Genomic DNA, 18,265 nt, shown 5'->3' on the forward strand with positions numbered 1-18,265 from the left:
GTTTCTGATAGTGCATCAAGGTGTAGTTTTCGTAGTTTGGAGTTGAAGCACTCCTGACTATAATATTAAAAATGCCATAATGGATTAACATAATATTCATTTGAATCCAAGTTGCAGGAGAATTTGTCCTGTAATAGAGTTCTTTCACCATTGCTTAAAATATCCAAACAAATGAAAATCTTAAAGTTTTATTTGAATCCCAAAGTGAATATTATTCATTATTTTGGCTTCATGGCACATGGTATTGTATTTCTTCCAATACAATACCATGTAAAGCGGTCAGTAAATTTCCGGTATAGGGTGGTGTTTATGTGACCATTGTTTATTTGCACTGTAGTGAAATGGTTGTGGGTGAGGACAAAGTCACAAAGTTCAGCCACCAGGTTTGTCATGACATTATCGGGGACACTGTTCCTGACAGCTTGTAGTCCATCTTTGTGTGGAATGTTGATGTAGAGGGCTTCTACATCCATAGTGATTAGGATGGTGTTTTCTGGAAGATCACCAAAGGACTGTAGTTTCCTCAAGAAGTCAGTGGTGTCTCAAAGGTAGCTGGGAGTGCTGGTAGCATAGGGCCTGAGGAGGGAGTCTACATAGCCAGACAATCCTGCTGTCAGGGTGCCAATGCCTGAGATGATGGGGCATCCATGATTCCCAGTTTTATGGATCTTGGGTAGCAGATAGAATACCCCTGGTCAGGGCTCTAGGGGTGTGTCTGTGTAGATTTGTTCCTGTGCTACTTCAGGGAGTTTCCTGAGCATATGGTGTAGTTTCTTTTGGTAACCTTCAGTGGTATCAGAGGATAATGGCCTGTAGAATGTGGTGTCAGAAAGTTGCCTAGCAGCCTCTCGTTCATACTCCATCCTATTCATGATGACTACAGCACCTCCTTTGTCAGCCTTTTTGATTATAATGTCAGAGTTGTTTCTGAGGCTGTGGATGGCATTGTGTTCTGCACAGCTGAGGTTATGGGGCAAGTGATGCTGCTTTTCCACAATTTCAGCCCATGCATGTCGGCAGAAGCACTCTATGTAGAAATCCAGTCTCTTGTTTTGACCTTCTTCAACAAAAAAACTTCAAAACCAGACTTCAACAAGAAACTGCAGAACTGGAATTAATTTGCAAACTGGACACCATCAAATTAGGTCTGATTAAAGACTCGGAGTGTCGGGGTCACTACAAAAAGTCCCTCTGTTGATACTCACACCTTCTTGTCAATTGTTGGGAATGGGCGACGTCCACCTTGATTGAATTGGCCTCGTTAGCACTGACCCCCCCCCCGTGGAAAGGTAGCTCCCATCTTTTCATGTGCTGTAACATACATATAATGCTTACTGTATTTTTACTGTACATGCATCTGATGAAGTGGGTTTTAGCCGACAAAAGTTTATGCCCCAATAAATTTGTTAGTCTCTAAGGTGCCACAAGGACTCCTCGTTGTTTTTACCAAAGAAAATGTTTGTCACACCACTATTATGGATCCAAGTGCTTCTGTAATCTCAGTGCAAGCTAGAGTTCTTTTCTACAAGCTCTACTTGGGCTTCTCAAGGCTACTAGGGAGAGGTCAAGGAAAAGAACAACTCCTGAAGAATGTCAGACATGTGGTAACAAAAGTCCTTACAAGCAATCATTTGGAGACAAATTTCCAAAATTACACAGCACCCAGAAACTCAAAGTGAGAATGTCTAGGGAAGGAGGAAGCATTGCTTTAGAGGGAGAATTCCCACCCAACCCTCATCCCATCACCCTTTTTGCATGAGAGCATGTGTCCTTTAACATGCTATTTTGGCCTGGCCCATGGATCTCCTTTTTGCACCTTCCTTGCTAATGCTTTCATTTCCTCTTAGCTTGCTGTGCTGGTTATACTGTTTTTACAATTTTGTTTGTGTTTTAACTTCCTCTTCATTACAATTTACTGGACACATGTAAATTTGCACTGACGCGTAATTCTACTGGGTGAACAGCACTACAGTGGAAAGCTTTGAAGGACTTACTGACAAACAATTGAGGGCAAACAATTGAGGGCAGCTCTACTTTAAACTATATTTGTTAGCTATCCACAAGATAATATCAAACTCTGACTTAAATGGATCAAGATGGAAAATCCAGAGTCCTTCATTAGAGGTGCTTGCCCTGTTCTTCCTGAAGCCAGCGTACAAGAGACAAAAATTTCAGAGCTAATGAATGGAATCTCAAAGAGCAGCCCCTTGGTGGATAGCTTTACTGGAATTCTATCATGAAAATAATGTCTGTGCATTCTGAATCCTGGATAAACAGAGCTTCTACCTGCTGGAAACCCTGTCCAAAATTTTAATAAGATTTGCCACCAAATGTATTTACCGGCACTTCAGAGTTTATTCTGAAAGTGCATATGCTTGTAAAGGCCCAAATTACATTGTTGAGGGGTGGGGGGGAGAAAAGTTGAAGCTCTGTGATTATTTTAAATAATTAAAGCAGAACTGAGGAAACTATTAATAATGTTTAAAACACATGTATTATTAACAACAATACTCCTTGCATTAAAACAGGCAATATCTTCAACACTGCATAGCACTTGAAGATATTGAGACGTGGAGCTGCTATATAAATGGTTCAAAAACTATGTATGGATTCATTTTGCCAGCAAGATGTTCCATAACCAGTCTGCATTCTGCTTCTTAAATATACAAGATTTGTCTCATTTGATCTCAAAATTCAAGCACACAAAAATAATTGAGAAACTAACAACAGCAAACCTATGGAAAGTGTAAATTAATGCTGGCCAAGAATGGAAAAGTTCCAGTGATATTAACCAGAATTTCTGTTCCTATTAAATCTATATAAGAATATGAAACCATTGTACAACACATCTACAAAATACACAGTTTTGCCAAACAAAAGATTTCCAATTAAAATCTCTTCACTCTTCCTTCTTACAACAATCACATCTGTCCTATAAAACATGATTTTATGATGGATAGTTCAATAAATGCTTTGTATTCGCTTTAGTTTTGTGTTCCCTTATCCTTTTTTGAAATCCCCTTTCTTTCTACTCCACAACAATTCCTATTATAAGGGACCCGACTCTGTCTTACACAAGCTGCTCTCCCACTGAAGTCAATGGGCAATTTGCCTTCACAGAAGCTGCAGGATAGAGGCACAGACTGTAGTGCCTTAGTGGGAGCTGCATCTGTATAACTGGGATAAGAATTTAGTGCATAATGCATGTCTCCATTCACTGCATTCTAAGTGATGCCATTCATTAATCTGCCCGTGCATTGTAGCTTAATGAAGCAAGATTGCTGGCAAAACGAATCCATCAATTATTTTTGTCCATTTATGCAGCAACTAGATCTAGAACTCACTGCTAAATCTTTAGCTGGGTGTTACAAGAAATTATTCAACTCAGTTGGCAATGAAGGTAGAAATGATTCCTCTTGTAGCAAAGACTTGTTGCATGATCGGTTTGTATTGCTGAACACCATACTGCAGAAACATCTTGAAAATGGTTAAAGTTAATATCACAGAACAACGGGTTATACTCTCCCCGTAAGGTTATACTTTCCCCTTAGGCCAGTGCCAGTCTGGTTCTTCAGGCTGCCCTGAAGCTTGTCACACAGTCATTCCAGGAATAGGGGGACACAAGATGGCTTAAACTGAACTTGACTTCCCCAGCTAAAGCATAAGCTTCTGTAGTTTGAGCTAAAGGATGCAGGGCCACATTTTTAAAGATATTTAGGCACCCACATCTGTAGATAGGTGCCTAGTGGGATTTTCCAAAAGCAGCTAGATTTCAGAGTAGCAGCCGTGCTCGTCTGTATCCGCAAAAAGAACAGGAGCACTTGTGGCACCTCAGAGACTAACCAATTTATTAGAGCATACGCTTTTGTGGGCTACAGCCCCCTTCATCGGATGCATAGAATGGAACATATAGTAGGAAGATAGATATATACAAGGGTGAGCTGGAGCCGGTTCGCGCGAAGCGGCTGTTAAATTTTGAAGCAGTTTGAGAGCCGGGCGTTAACCCGCTTCCCTGCAGCGGGCGCTGAGGCTTTGATGGGCCCGGGCCGGGAAGTGATGTAATTCCTCCTCCCGCCGCCGGGGGCGCTGCGCTGCGGGAGCCACGTGGGCTGCCGCCTGGCCCTGGGCATGAGCCCTGTTGCTGCTGCTGCTCCCCGGCCCTGGGGCTCCCGATGCTGCCTGGTGGGTCCCCGGCTGCTCTGCTGGGCCTGGGCTGCGTCCTGCTGCTCTCCCCGTGAGTACCCACCCCCCTGCCCGCAGCCAGCCCCTGCCGCACCCCCTGCCCGCAGCCACCCTCTGTCTCCAGCCACCCCCTGCCCGCAGCCAGCCACCCCCATTCCCTGCCTGCCGCCAGCCCTGCCGCCAGCCACCCCCACACCCCCTGCCCGCAGCCAGCCCCTGCCGCACCCCCTGCCCTGCCTCCAGCCACCCCCGCAATCCCTGCCTCCAGCCACCCCCACACCCCCTGCCCTGCCTCCAGCCACCCCCACACCCCCTGCCCGCAGCCAGCCCCTGCCGCACCCCCTGCCCTGCCTCCAGCCACCCCCACACCCCCTGCCTCCAGCCACCCCCACACCCCCTGCCTCCAGCCAGCCCCTGCCGCACCCCCTGCCCTGCCTCCAGCCACCCCCGCACCCCCTGCCCACAGCCAGCTCCTGCCGCACCCCCTGCCCTGCCTCCAGCCCCTGCCGCACCCCCTGCCCTGCCTCCAGTCACCCCTGTACCCCCTGCCCGCAGCCAGCCCCTGCCGCACCCCCTGCCGCCAGTCACCCCCGCACCCCCTGCCTGCAGCCACCCCCATCCCCTGCCTGCAGCCAGCCCCTGCCGCACCCCCTGCCCGCAGCCAGCCCATCTCCAGCCACCCCCTGCCCTGTCTCCAGCCACTCCTGCACCCCCTGCCTATAGCCAGCCCCCGTCTCCAGCCACCCCCGCACCCCCTGCCTGCAGCCATCCCGTCTCCAGTCACCTCCTGCCCTGCCTCCAGCCACCCCCGCACCCCCTGCCTGCAGCCAGCCCCCCTCTCCAGCCACCCTCGCACCCCCTGCCCACAGCCAGCCCCTGCCTCCAGTCACCCCCGCACCCGCAGCCAGCCCGTCTCCAGTCACCCCCGCCCTGCCTCCAGCCACCCCCACCCCCTTTGCCCGCAGCCAGCCCCTGCCGCACCTGCTGCCCTGTCTCCAGCTAGCCCCTGCCCGCAGCCAGCCCCTGCTGCACGCACCTGCTGCCCTATCTCCAGCCAGCCCTGCACCCCCTGCCTGCAGTCAGCCCCTGCTGCACCCCATGCCCTATATCCAGCCAACCCCTGCCGCACGCACCCCCTGCCCTGCCCACAGCCAGCCTGTCTCCAGCCACCCCCGCACCCCCTGCCCTCAGCCAGCCTCTGCTGCACCCCCTGCCCTGCCCACACCAGCCCCTGCCGCACCCCCTGCCCTGCCTGCAGCCAGCCCCTGTCTCCAGCCAGCCCTGCACCCCCCTGCCCTGCCTGCAGCCAGCCCCTACCTCCAGTCAGTCCCTGCCCTGTCTCCAGCCAGCCCCACACCCTCTTACCTCCAGCCAACCCTGCACCCTCCTGTCTCCAGCCAGCTCTGCACCCCCTGCCCTGCCCGCAGCCAGCCCTGCACCCCCTGCCTCCAGCTAGCCCTGCCCCATGCCCCTATCTGCAGCTGGCCCCACGTCCACTGGTGCCCTGCAGTTCCCAGGGCAATAACCCTGCACACCTGCTTCAATGAGGGGGGCAGGGAGCAGCTGGGACCCACACATGTGCACACCCTAGGGTGAACGGACAGCAAGTGTGAAAAATCAGGACAGGGCGTGGGGGGTAATAGGAGCCAATATAAGAAAAAGACCCCAAAACCGGGACTGTCCCTATAAAATCGGGACATCTGGTCACCCTAGCACACCCCCAGGGTGTGGCGGGGACCCACACACGTGAAACGGAGCTTATTTCTAGTTCAGGCCCATCTTTTTAAAAAAGAACGTTAGGCAGGGTTAACACACATCCGTATTTTCCCGGACAGGTCAGGCTTTTTGGTTCTTAAATTGCCGTCCGGGAGGAATTTGAAAATTTTAAAATTCCTCCCGGGAAAATACGGACGTATGGTAACCCTGTTGGTACAAAAAATACATACTGGGGCACATCCCTTAAATCAGAACTTTTTATAGGAAACCGGTTGTTAAGATTTTGGCAGCTCATCACTGGATATATATATATATATATACAGAGAAGGTGGAAGTTGCCATACAAACTGTAAGAGGCTAATTAATTAAGATGAGCTATTATCAGCAGGAGAAAAAAGCTTTTGTAGTGATCATCAAGATGGCCCATTTAGACAGTTGACAAGAAGGTGTGAGGATACTTGACATGTGGAAATAGATTCAATATGTGCAATGACCCAACCACTCCCAGTCTCTATTCAAACCCAAGTTAATGGTATCTAGTTTGCATATTAATTCAAGCTCAGCAGTTTCTTGGTGGAGTCTGTTTTTGAAGCTTTTCTGTTGCAAAATTGCCACCCTTAAATCTTTTACTGAGTGGCCAGAGAGGTTGAAGTGTTCTCCTACCGGTTTTTGAATGTTATGATTCCTGATGTCAGATTTGTGTCCATTTATTCTTTTGCATAGAGACTGTCCAGTTTGGCCAATGTACATGGCAGAGGGGCATTGCTGGCACATGATGGCATATATCGCATTGGTAGATGTGCAGGTGAAAGAGCCCCTGATGGTGTGACTAATGTGATTAGGTCCTATGATGGTGTCACTTGAATAAATATGTGGACAGAGTTGGCATCGGGCTTTGTTGCAAGGATTCCTGGGTTAGTGTTTCTGTGGTGTGGTGTGTAGTTGCTGGAGAGTATTTGCTTCAGGTTGGGGGGCTGTCTGTAAGTGAGGACTGGTCTGTTTCCCAAGATCTGTGAGAGTGAGGGATCATTTTTCAGGATAGGTTGTAGATCTTTGATGATGAGCTGGAGAGGTTTTAGTTGGGGGCTGAAGGTGATGGCTAGTGGCGTTCTGTTATTTTCTTTGTTGGGCCTGTCCTGTAGTAGGTGACTTCTGGGTACTCTTCTGGCTCTGTCAATCTGTTTTTTTACTTCAGCAGGTGGGTATTGTACAGCAGGGCTTGATAGAGAAGTTGTAGGTGTTTGTCTCTGTCTGAGGGTGTTGCAATACTTTTCAAATTTGATCTAAATTTCCTAGCTACAAGTTGTAAAAGAGTCACAACCCATGAGTTACATACTTCCCCTGGGATGCTCACCCCACGTGTCAGACCCACAATAATTCTAATCCTAAAGAAGCCACCACTTTCATAACTATCATCATCGCAGCTACCACCAGGGATCAAACCAGAGACCTCCACGACAAAAAGCACAATTCTCTATTACTTGAGCTTAGTCCCTTACCTAGGAGCTGTAGCAGAGCCCAGATCCTTTGAGGACAAGGCACAAAAGAGGCTGTGTAACACACACTGAATGGTGGTGGCATTATAAAGGCACAGCTCTAAGTAAGGATGTAAATTAGTATTGCCCCAGCAGAAGCATTGGGAGGCACGGTGCTTAACATGTTTTTCCTCGGACTGTGTGTTATAGGCTTGAGAGTTTGGAGAACTTTGCGTTTACTCTCCCCCCATCCTCTCCCACAAAATATCCTAGTTCAATTATCAAGTAGATTTTCTCAAGTTAATCAAATTCTAATGAGGACACTTGATTAAAAAGAAATAATTACAAGTATTAATTAATCTGAAGTCTGTATCTATTACTAAGAATCTCTCAATATAAAAATCACACAATGAAGTATAAACAGCAATGTAATTAATTGTCTATTTACCTTAGTCAGCTGAAAGAGTATAGATGGTCATTACATCTAAAATGCCATTGCATAAATTCATCATTCAGACAGACAATACAATGGCCAGACCTTACCAGATTTACTAGGTTTTGCAATTCCTTTTTGGAGAAGGAAATGATGTGTAATTACCAGAACAAGGCATACAGCAAGACAAGTTGTGCACAAACATTTTGGTGACTTCTAAATAGAAGCTGACTTCAAGCCATAATTGAACCCTATATTATTATTATTATACAGTAGTAGTAGCTGAAAGCCAGTGCTGTCGCATGAGCAGAATTTGTAAAGTCATCTGTGTCAAAAAGCTGAAAATGGGAGCTCTTGTTTCCATGTGTCGTTCTGTAGTGAGAACTGCTCCTGTTTGTATTTGTTCCCCAAAATTTGTGCACACCATTGTCCCTTGATTGGAAGCACAACCACTTTTGTTAGCCCCCATAGCCATTACTTCCACTTCTCTGATCAACTGTCATATTCCAGTCTCCCCAGAATCTGTGGACCCCTGCATTCCATTGGGTTCTCTCAAGGCCCAGTGATCACTGAATCTGGTGATACTTTGAACAAAGGAGAGCTTGTATCTTTCCATTCCTTCACACTAACTCAACAGACAGAACAGTAGTGAGCAACCTGCAGCCCATCAGGGTAATCTGCTGCCGGGCCGCAAGACAGTGTTTACATTGATCATTCTCAGGCGTGACTGCCTGCAGCTCCTAGTGGCCGTGGTTCGCTTTTCCCATGAAGAATATATGCTTGTATGTCAGTACCAGACCTGGAGACAGGGAAGGAGAGATTGCCCTGTCTGCAATGGACTTTATCCCCATGCTGTGTGTTGCACTATAATATTTGTCAGCAAGAACTTTTATTCCTAGCTCATAATAAACATATTTATTGGGGATATTTTGGAATACAGCAGCTTGCATCAAGTGATAGGTGTTTCCAAAGCAATTTCTAAGACTTCTGAATAGGGGATTTGTTTCTCATCACTCCCCTTCGACTTGCAAATTACATGGATCCAAATTCTGTGGTTCTTAGTCAAGCAACTCTGATGTCCACTGATGTCACCAACAACATTTGGTCCTCTGTGTTTTCTAGGTAACTCAAAATATATTTTCTGCACTGCTTCTACCCACAGTCTGGGTTCTCTGGGGGAAAATAAGCAGCTGTTCCCATGAGATTTTTACCAGTTTGATCCGTAATCTCTCAAAAAATCCTGATCTCACATTTGACCACACTGAAGCTGGACCTGAAAAATAGAACCCTCCCAACCTCGGATCTGACTACTACCAAAACCTAAGCCACCACTACTTATTATTCATATGCCTAAAAGTGTGCTAAGCATTTTACAGACATGTGAGAAGACAGGTCCCTTCTTCAAGTGACTCAGACCTTTCTAGACAACAGAAAAACAACAAGCAAAAGGCAAGTGAGAGAAATGCAGCACTTTCATTTTTAATTCAATCTATTCTTTTTGTACTTTTTAAATTCTTAGGTTAAAGGTCACTTTGTTCTCTGTATTGTCAGTTTTCCTGTATAGAGATCTTTAAACTTCACAAATATTCCTCTCTGTTTCAGGATACCATGTGATAAAACCCAACTACTCAGACTGAAACTGAAAAATAGAGCAACAAAACTGCAGTGACTTTTGTACAGATATCCAGAAAATAAAAATCACGCCTTGTCCAAATTTGTCTAAATTTTCACTAATTCAAAAGTGATATAGGAAATGCTACACAAACACATACAAGCAAATTTTGAGAGTATTCAGTTTTGAGTAAAGGATGACACAGAGCTCAAATGTAGATGCACTTATGTACATACACTAGGCCCAATTCTGGTATCACTTATACTAGTATAATTGCATTAGACTTCCTCTGAGTTACTCTTGATTTTTCACTGGTGTTAGGCCTCAATCCAACAATTCACTTAAATTCAGCTGGGCTGTTCAAATGGTTAATGGAAAAACCCACATGCTAGCAGTTGCACACATTACTCAAGCGCTTTACTCAAGCATCCTTTTCTGTTAACTAATCAGTTTTCAGTATTGGCACTGCCTAATAAATATTTAGCCAAACAGATGTTTATCTAGTTTATAATTATATGAAAATATGGTGATTTCTGTGCTTTGCATTCTGTACCCTGTAAACCATTTCTGGTTTTGAATGTTTTTGTATGTAAAATAATAGATGAGCAGTATTTAGAGATAAGGATAGTAAATTCCTATATTGATGAATGTGCAGATTGTCAAAAGCAAACTTGAGGCAAAGAACACTGAAACAGCTTTCAGCCCTTTTGAAACAACTGGACACCACTGCAGTGGATCTAACGACTCTAACTGGCCTGTCATTGTGTGCCTGATTCTCAGTATTTCTTTCCCATATGTCTGGCAGCCAGCTGGTAGACCAGATGGAGTCACAGCAAACTATGATAGCCAAATGGCCATTACTATCTTGGATGATACATTGAAAGGTCAAAGGGGCTTTGGCTACTATTTACAAGAAGAGAATTTTACCTGCAGGGGGCTCTTTGATTGTTTGCAATAAAACATGCAAATAATTTACAGATCCAGTGTTTATTTTCGTTAAACACAAAAGAGCAGAACCCTCGAACAATAAATTTGATTTATTCACCACCAAAATCATTTGTTCAAATCTTCCATTCTTCTTTATTGTTGCGCAGTAAATTTCCTTTACTAACCTCTTGCTCTCAGAGAACAAAGACACTTTCCAGGGCTTATTTTTTCTTGTCAAAACATTCAATATTTTCTATCTAATATACTTCTTAAAAAAAACCCCAACTTTTAAACTTATAATTCTGTGTGCAAGATGGAAGTGTGAGATTAGCTGAAATGGACATAATAAATGGCTTGAATTTTTAAAAAGGATCAGTGCTCATTTCAAAATTAAAATCCCCAAATTGTATCTGGGATAATAGTCTGGCCTTAAGATAGGTCCAAGGGGTGTAGTTCAGATCCAAATCTGGTTCCCAATCCAAATAAGCCTAAAGGATTTGCAAGTAAAAGTGGAATTTGATTCAGGTCTAATTGTGAAGGTTAATTTTGCAAAAATTCATAGTGTTAGTTTGAAATGTTATATAACCGATGAACATTCTGATTACATAAAGAAAATTCTAGAGTGTTACTGGAATATCAAGATTCATATTTAGGTACATGGAGCTGCAGGTGGTCAGTTTCCCTGAAAGTCAGGTCAATATTGTATTCCAATGGCAGAATGCAGAACATTAATATGTGTGCATTGAGAGGAGACTAGTTCTAATCTGTATGAGAATAGCACACTTTATTAATGACAAAAGGGCCAAATTCTGCAGTTCTTTATTCAGCAAAATCCTCATTGATTTTTATGGGAATTTTACTGGATTAAGAAACACATAATTTGATCCAAAATTGCCAAAGATTCTTTTCTGTAACACACTGAGGAGAGATGGGTGAAACTTCTTGCACTTGGGCAAAATTTGATTATGTTATTTTGCCTGGTTTGGTGAATGGTTGTTAACAATCAATCGTTTTTCAAGTCATCTTTGTGGATTAAGCCCAAAAATCTGTTTTTATAACATTTTAAGTGTTCTAATTTGTCCTGTGTTTATGACAAAATCTTGAGAATAATCACCAGGGATGTTTTTGTGTGCTTTTATCAAACCCGCACCCAAAAAGCCAGAAGTTACCAGCTCTGCTTTATATTGCAAACTGTACTTTTCATCCATTTAATCATGAAGTAAAACACTGTTCAACACAAGCTTCCGTTTCCAAAGTTAAACAAAACCAGACTCAAAAAGGAACATCTTTTAATTTTGAAAACTCTACTTCTCTGCCAAACATTTGCTTTAGATAAATCAGATGGAATAGCTTCAGGGTTTTCAGGGCTACAGAAAGGAACAGGAATATGATACTCAGTGACAAGTGACTAGAAAATAAATGTTAAATTTGATTATTTAAAGTTATTTTTCCCACTGAACCACAATACTTCCTTACTAGTTTCAGAGATGTATATTATATATATTTTTTATTTGTTCAAAATATTTCAAGTGCCTATGTAAGCAAGTATTTTCTGTGACTAGAGTGAAGCAAACAGAAGGACTGACTCAATTCCATTTAATTTATTTTGATTTACAACTTCAGGGCCAAATGCAATAAAAGCTCTGGATGATTATGTTCCACAGTAGCCTATACAAGGTTACACTGGATAGACAGAGGTTTTATATAATTTAGCACCATATGATTTGTGAACAACAAATGGTAATTTCCTTTAAACTCCTGCTTACCATGACCCTGCACAGCGGGGTGACACTTCAAACAGGTATGTCCATAAAGGTGTCAAAAGGATAGTGATCCGCTCAGAATTTAGTAGCAAAAGAGGGCTAGGAATGAAGATGGGATGAAGGAGGCAATCTTGGGATCTGGATTAGATTTAGGATAGTGTTCAGGTTCAAAGCCAAACTAGGGTTAGCTTTCAGATACAGGTGGCACCAAAATCTTACAATGCTGTTACTGCAAGATTTCAGCCCCAAAGGACACAAGTATCTTGATGTTTCTGCTTGGTTTTGGCCAATGTCTTGCTGGCAGTGTTCTTGTGAGATTTTTGACTCTTTCTAGTTTTGGATTCAGGGATTCTAATCCTAATCCTGCATTTTCCAAGGGAGTTTGGATTTGATGTTCTATTTTCGTCTTGTATCTAATAGGATTGAGCAGTATTTGGGTGGGAGAACTCCAGGGAAAATAGATGCCATAGAAAGTGGTATTTGTGAATCGGTAGATATCACTTTCCTTCTGAGTTAATCATGAAATAAGGTGCTAGTGTGGTGTTAAGGGGCATCATGCTGCTAGAGATGCTGTCTTTAGATGAGAAGTAAAGCTGACATCACAAATCATCCACTGTGATGATTAAAAATATGTAAGCACTTGGTTAAATCTGGTCTCCTGGCCAAATGCCAACCTAAGTCATTACAGGCCAAGGTCTATATACAATTCCCCCTGCATTTTCATCTGATCACAGTATAGTTCAGCTGTTGTGTGGTGCTCCTGTGTTATGTTGGATATGTTACATCTCTGGGGTGGGTTCTACTGGGGAGAGAAACAATCACTCCCACAGATTCATCACAACTTCTGTTGATAGGCTGAGCTGGGGAAACTGCAGTGCAAGTGGGCCTCAAGGACTCAAAACTGGGTATAGGGCTTAGCTGCACAAGAATACACACTAGAGGCCCTATCTCTCTATGTCAGTATTCTACCAGTACCTCACTCCTCAGCACTAGTAGAAGAGTTTAGCAGTCGTACGGCCATTAACTGTCTCATTCTGCCCTGGGACTGTAGCAATAGGGAGTCTCAGAGCACATAATTCTACTTCAGCCTGCACCTGCAGATTTTCTGCTCAACGCTCCTCCTTCCAGAAGTTTAGAGGTGGGAACCTGAGGATATTCCTAAATTTCTTTCCCCGGCTTGACCCACAGGAAGCTTCTGAACAAGGGAAAGTGACATCCAAACGAAAAACTGGGAGAGCAGATATAGCCTGTGTGTTGTTCCACAAAGTCATTGTCCCTATTAACATTCTCAAGTGTGATCTTCATAGTTTTATTGCCCTCTGTCTGAACATTACCACAAAGTGGGAGCATATGGGCCATTATCATTAACTTCATCTAAAGTGTGGACAGGACCCAGTGGACATTTGGCCCAGAGGGATCAAATTCAATCTGAGTCTTAATTTTGAACAGAATTTTTACAACTCAATTAGCATGAAAATGTCTTTATATTCCCCTTGATATGCCGTGGTTTGGCTAAGATTTACATACTGTCTTCTTGAAATCTTTTCTTTAGGCACAGCAGAAAATTACAGGTCTTCTCAACAGTAAAATTAAAATCCTCTCTCTAATGTAGCTTGGGCTAAGTTTACAACCTTGCTTTTTCTCATTATAAGATACCTTGAGATGATTTCCACTTTATAAAGAAGATTTTATATACTTAGTTGTTCTTTGCAGTGGGTTTTGTATGGCGAGCATGAATTGCATCACAGATTTTTCAGTGTAACAGATACAATTCCCTTCCCTACCATATAAGATGATATGCGTGCTAGCTAACCTCATTTCCTTTTATTGCACTGGATCCCTGTCCTCATATTTCCTTTCTTAAATTGTATGTCCAATCTTGCAGCCTTTCCTTGTGCAGAATTCCCACAGAACCAAGAGGGCCTGATTCAACTGTATGTAACTTTCTTTTAAGCTGGTGTAACTCCATTGATATAAATGGAGTTTCATCAGCATGATACTGGATGACAGTGATGATACATACCCAGCAAATTCTGCATGTGGATGAATTCCAGGCAGGGTCCAAACAATAATTAGTGACAATTTTTCATTATTCACAAAGTGATACCGGTTTAATTAGAACACATTTCATAACACCAAGGAACACTTTTAAAGGAATTTACAAACACCTTCACAAACAAACAAAAAGCTCAGTATGTTGTGTCCTTAGTGATGTACATTTCCAAGACCTAAAACTAATCAGAAGAGTAAGGTAATCAAGCTAGCCTACAGCAAGACTGTAATTTGGGAACAGAGCTAGCTTCATGCCATTATCAACTAAAAATATTTAGCCAGCTTTGTATATAATCCCTTTTCTTCTGCTAGTTGGTTGGTTTATTCTCCAATTAATCTTGCATATCTTACACCACATAAATTACATATTTTTCCAAGAATATAGCTTTGGTAATTCATCAACTGCTTCTGTATCAAATGAAGGTACAGCATATCACTACCAAAGCAGGATATACCATATATGGTTTTATTATCATACATTGCACACCTTAGGGTAATTATTGTGGGCAAAATCCTGAGTCTTACTCAGTCCTCACTCAAAAAACATAAGTGATTTCGATGAGAAAATTGCCTAAACAAGAACTAAGAACTTTAGGGGTCGGCCATGCATAAAACGCTCCCAGATCTCCGCCAGAATGGACAATGTTCCAAGTGGCTAAAAAACTGTTACCTCTAAACAACTAAGAGCATCACATTCTATAAACGAGGATTGTTAGCCAAAAAGGACACAGGGAAACTGCTGGCTCTAAAACATATAGAGACATCAAATTTAATATGCATTTCACAATTCTCTATAAAGCTTTTCGCAAATGAGCCAACAAGCTACTGTCCATGAGCTTTACATTCGTGTTTCCATATTTCAATAAGGCTCCATACATCAAAAAATGTTTGCCAAGAAGTGCATGGTATGTATAGGCCATATGACACATTGGAATTACACAACACTGTGCTTTCTGGAAAGGAACATATAACCAACAATGCATTATATGAACATCATATTTTAAGAGGATGCTTCTCAAGAATAGTCCTGTTGAAATAAACTATGAGGGTTTTATTGCTCACTCTAATATTTTCTTCCTATTCTTTTTTATTTCTCCTTTTTCTTTTAAAAAATAATTTATGAAGAATAATCCAGAAGATTGAATGTTTTCTGTACTATTCTGGAAATAAGACTGAAGGTGACTGGCCATTGTTATTTAGTTTTAAAAGGTAGTGTGTAAATTCCAGTGCTGATTATTTAATCACCTTTTCTGAAAAGCAAATATGGTAGTTTCCTGAGTCTCTTCTATGTTTTCTAATTTCCAAATGTGGAACTACCAAAACCTAAAGCAGTTAATATGTCAGTTTTTATTTATGTAGCTCTTCAGTTATCCTTCTGGGACAGCTTCTCTTCCCAGCCTGCCAGCTTATAAAAGGATTTGGTGCAATAATAGAATGCCACACCATTTTTTAAAAAAAGCAACACACTGTATCCTTTGACTACCTCTGTGCATTATTTTAAATGAAATAATAATCTCATAATACTCTTAACATACATGTCTCTCCATTAGTAAATAGCCCTTTTTAGATGCAGTCTTATGGAAATACTATCAACAAGATAAACATTTTTAAATGGACACAAAAAATCATCATTGCAAAAGGTCAATTTACAAGCTATAAAACATGCAATTTTTTGTGTCACTAAAGGACTTTGCTTATTTTTCATTCATTAAATTTTGAACAGTATAAGCCTGTATGTAACTGCGCAATCAACAATAAAATTATCTCCCTGAAGTTAAACCATCTTCGAGGCATCTGCACAATTTACTGCTAATGTGCTGTACCAACCAGAATAATTTCTTCCGAGCAAACAGACCTACCTTTAACAACTGAAGAAAAGGTAAACTATGCAGAAGACTATACCCAGGTGAATCATTAGGACCACTCCAGCTGTTCATTTTGGACTGAAAAATCCTGGATATGTTGAATCACAAATGCCAGACCTTACTTTTCTCCTTCAGCCTGAGTGCTGCTGCTCTTCCGCTTCTTGTCAATATTTAACTAGTTTGTCAAGTTAGATTATATCACCTGTTCTAAATCTTACTCTTGTAGCTCCAGCTTGGGTGTGCTTCTAGTATTGCATCTTAGGCAAATATTAAAATCCTATCGAAACATTACCAGGACTCACAATATTTGTTTGACCTAAAAGGAACAGAGATTTCTTCCTGCACACACGATCACATGCAGAATATATCTTATATTTTGTGAACCATTTGAGGGGAGAAAAGCAAACAGTGTGTAAATTAACCACAATGCTTATCTATGTTCCACGGCAACATGAAAGTAAAATCTGTAGTTAGATGGCGTTCTGATGCCCCTTGATGATTACTTATTATAGCATTTAATAAATATAAAGATACCATTAAAAGGATGAAAATAGCACCAATAACTAGAAATTTAAAAATGAGCAGGCTCTTCTACAGATTATGTTTAAAGTAACATTATAACAAGGTTTTACATAGTTTGGGTTTAAAGGTCAAAGAAAACACAGTTTAAGGGCCAACTGTAGCCATCAAAAAGTCTTAGAATGTGGCCTATGGATGCCCTTTCCTTGTAAATACATGGCAATGACAAAGCTGATCAACTGCTGGCCTTTATTTCTGGGGATTGCAAACAAGCAATTTCCATTTGACCCTCAATGAAGATGCAAGTGTAAGCTACTGTTAGGCTTATGTGAATTTATCTTTTGATACATTTTATGTACATTTATATGCAAAGTATGTGTGTCCCTCAGGCTCCAGGCAATTTTCCAATGCAGCCCTCAAAGGTGCAAAGTTTTCACTGCAGGTTTAAATGGACAAATGATTTCAGCTAGCAAAAATTATTATGCTAAACCCATACGGTATTTCAAAGGTCAGCTGTTACAATTAAAAAGTCAACTGTTACCAACCAGCTGTATCTGAGAGACTAATATTTCCTTACAATAGATAACAACGTTTTTATGGAAATATAACAGTATCTCAGATACCACCTGGAGGGAACTCTCATTAAAAGTTGACCTGTTAATAATAAACACTGTGTGTTCCCACAGAGGATGGGATGTGTATGGGAAGGGGAAATCCAAAATGCTTTGGGGAAAACTCTGCAAGTACCTTCTCAGCCCAGTCTGTCTGGGTTGCTGGGCATTTTCATAGAGGATGATGCTTAAAGTCAGTTATATCAGTCAGGCCACATGTTGGAAGTGATGAAAGTCTCATTGCTTAGGGACATTTAAAACTAAACCCCACAAAGTGTTGAAGGCAAGGAGACAGACTGAATGACCTAATGGTATTTCCCATTTCTAATTTCCTTGAGTTTATGACCATTGGGCAAGCCTCATGTCTGGGCATATAAAAGGGACTATATATACATTTTTAGATAACTCTGAAGTTAGAATATTTAGGACCAAATCCTGCCTGCCTTTCACTTCAGCAGGACTTCCCATGTATAAGAGACCAGGAGTATTTAGCTCTTAACAGAACTGCGTGTGTGTGTGTGTGTGTGTGTGTGTGTGTGTAATTTTGATTGTGATAGGAGCTCAACTCAAAACACTGGAGACCTCTATATGAGCTCTGTATGGTCCCTGCAAACTTTTCTATTGACTATGCTGAACTTTGTGTTCTGGTAAAAGAGGGCGTGCTCCATACAAACTCAGTTGCAGTGCTAACTTACCATACCTCTGACCTCAATGGGCCAACCTCAGATTTGTGGTGAACATTGTGGTGGCGGTTTTCCAGGTGTGGGCCCTTTTATCCATCATGAACTAACTTGATATCACCAAACTTATCTCGTATATGCCAACAAATGGCCACTACCATAAGATCACTATCAAGGTTGTCAGGTCAATGCAAATCTGGGTGGGATACAAATGGATATTCCAGATATAAAGGGCTTTACAGCCTACTTCCAATCCTTTGAGCCATCTAGTCCCCTCCATTTGGATTTTTGCTGCTTTCTGAGGTTCTGAGACGCTGCAGAAATAAATGTTAGCTTTTGACTATTTAAGGGCTATTTTGTAACATGCTTCACATAGTGTTTCTCTAGCTGAGACCAGTGGACAAATATTAGTCTTTTACAAGAAGATATT

General features: G+C 42.2%; 1 protein-coding gene across 13 annotated transcripts in view; it reads right to left on the bottom strand.

The window, feature by feature from the left end:
* Positions 1 to 18,265, bottom strand: part of NCKAP5 (NCK associated protein 5) — a 623,862-nt gene that overhangs the window by 460,957 nt on the left and 144,640 nt on the right. For 2 of the 13 annotated variants that reach the window (XM_075117768.1, XM_048869231.2), the window contains exon 1: positions 16,020 to 16,178. The exons of 6 other annotated variants lie outside the window; for them this stretch is intronic. In XM_075117768.1, coding sequence (XP_074973869.1) covers positions 16,020 to 16,097 — 78 coding nt within the window. In that variant the 5' untranslated portion in view covers positions 16,098 to 16,178. Of the gene's footprint in view, positions 1 to 16,019; positions 16,188 to 18,265 lie in introns of those variants that run through there. 5 more of the 13 variants (XR_012664337.1, XM_075117772.1, XM_075117777.1 and 2 more) reach the window with 5 other exon arrangements.

This window comes from Caretta caretta, chromosome 11 (assembly GCF_965140235.1).
Source record: "Caretta caretta isolate rCarCar2 chromosome 11, rCarCar1.hap1, whole genome shotgun sequence".
Lineage (NCBI taxonomy): Eukaryota > Metazoa > Chordata > Testudines > Cheloniidae > Caretta > Caretta caretta.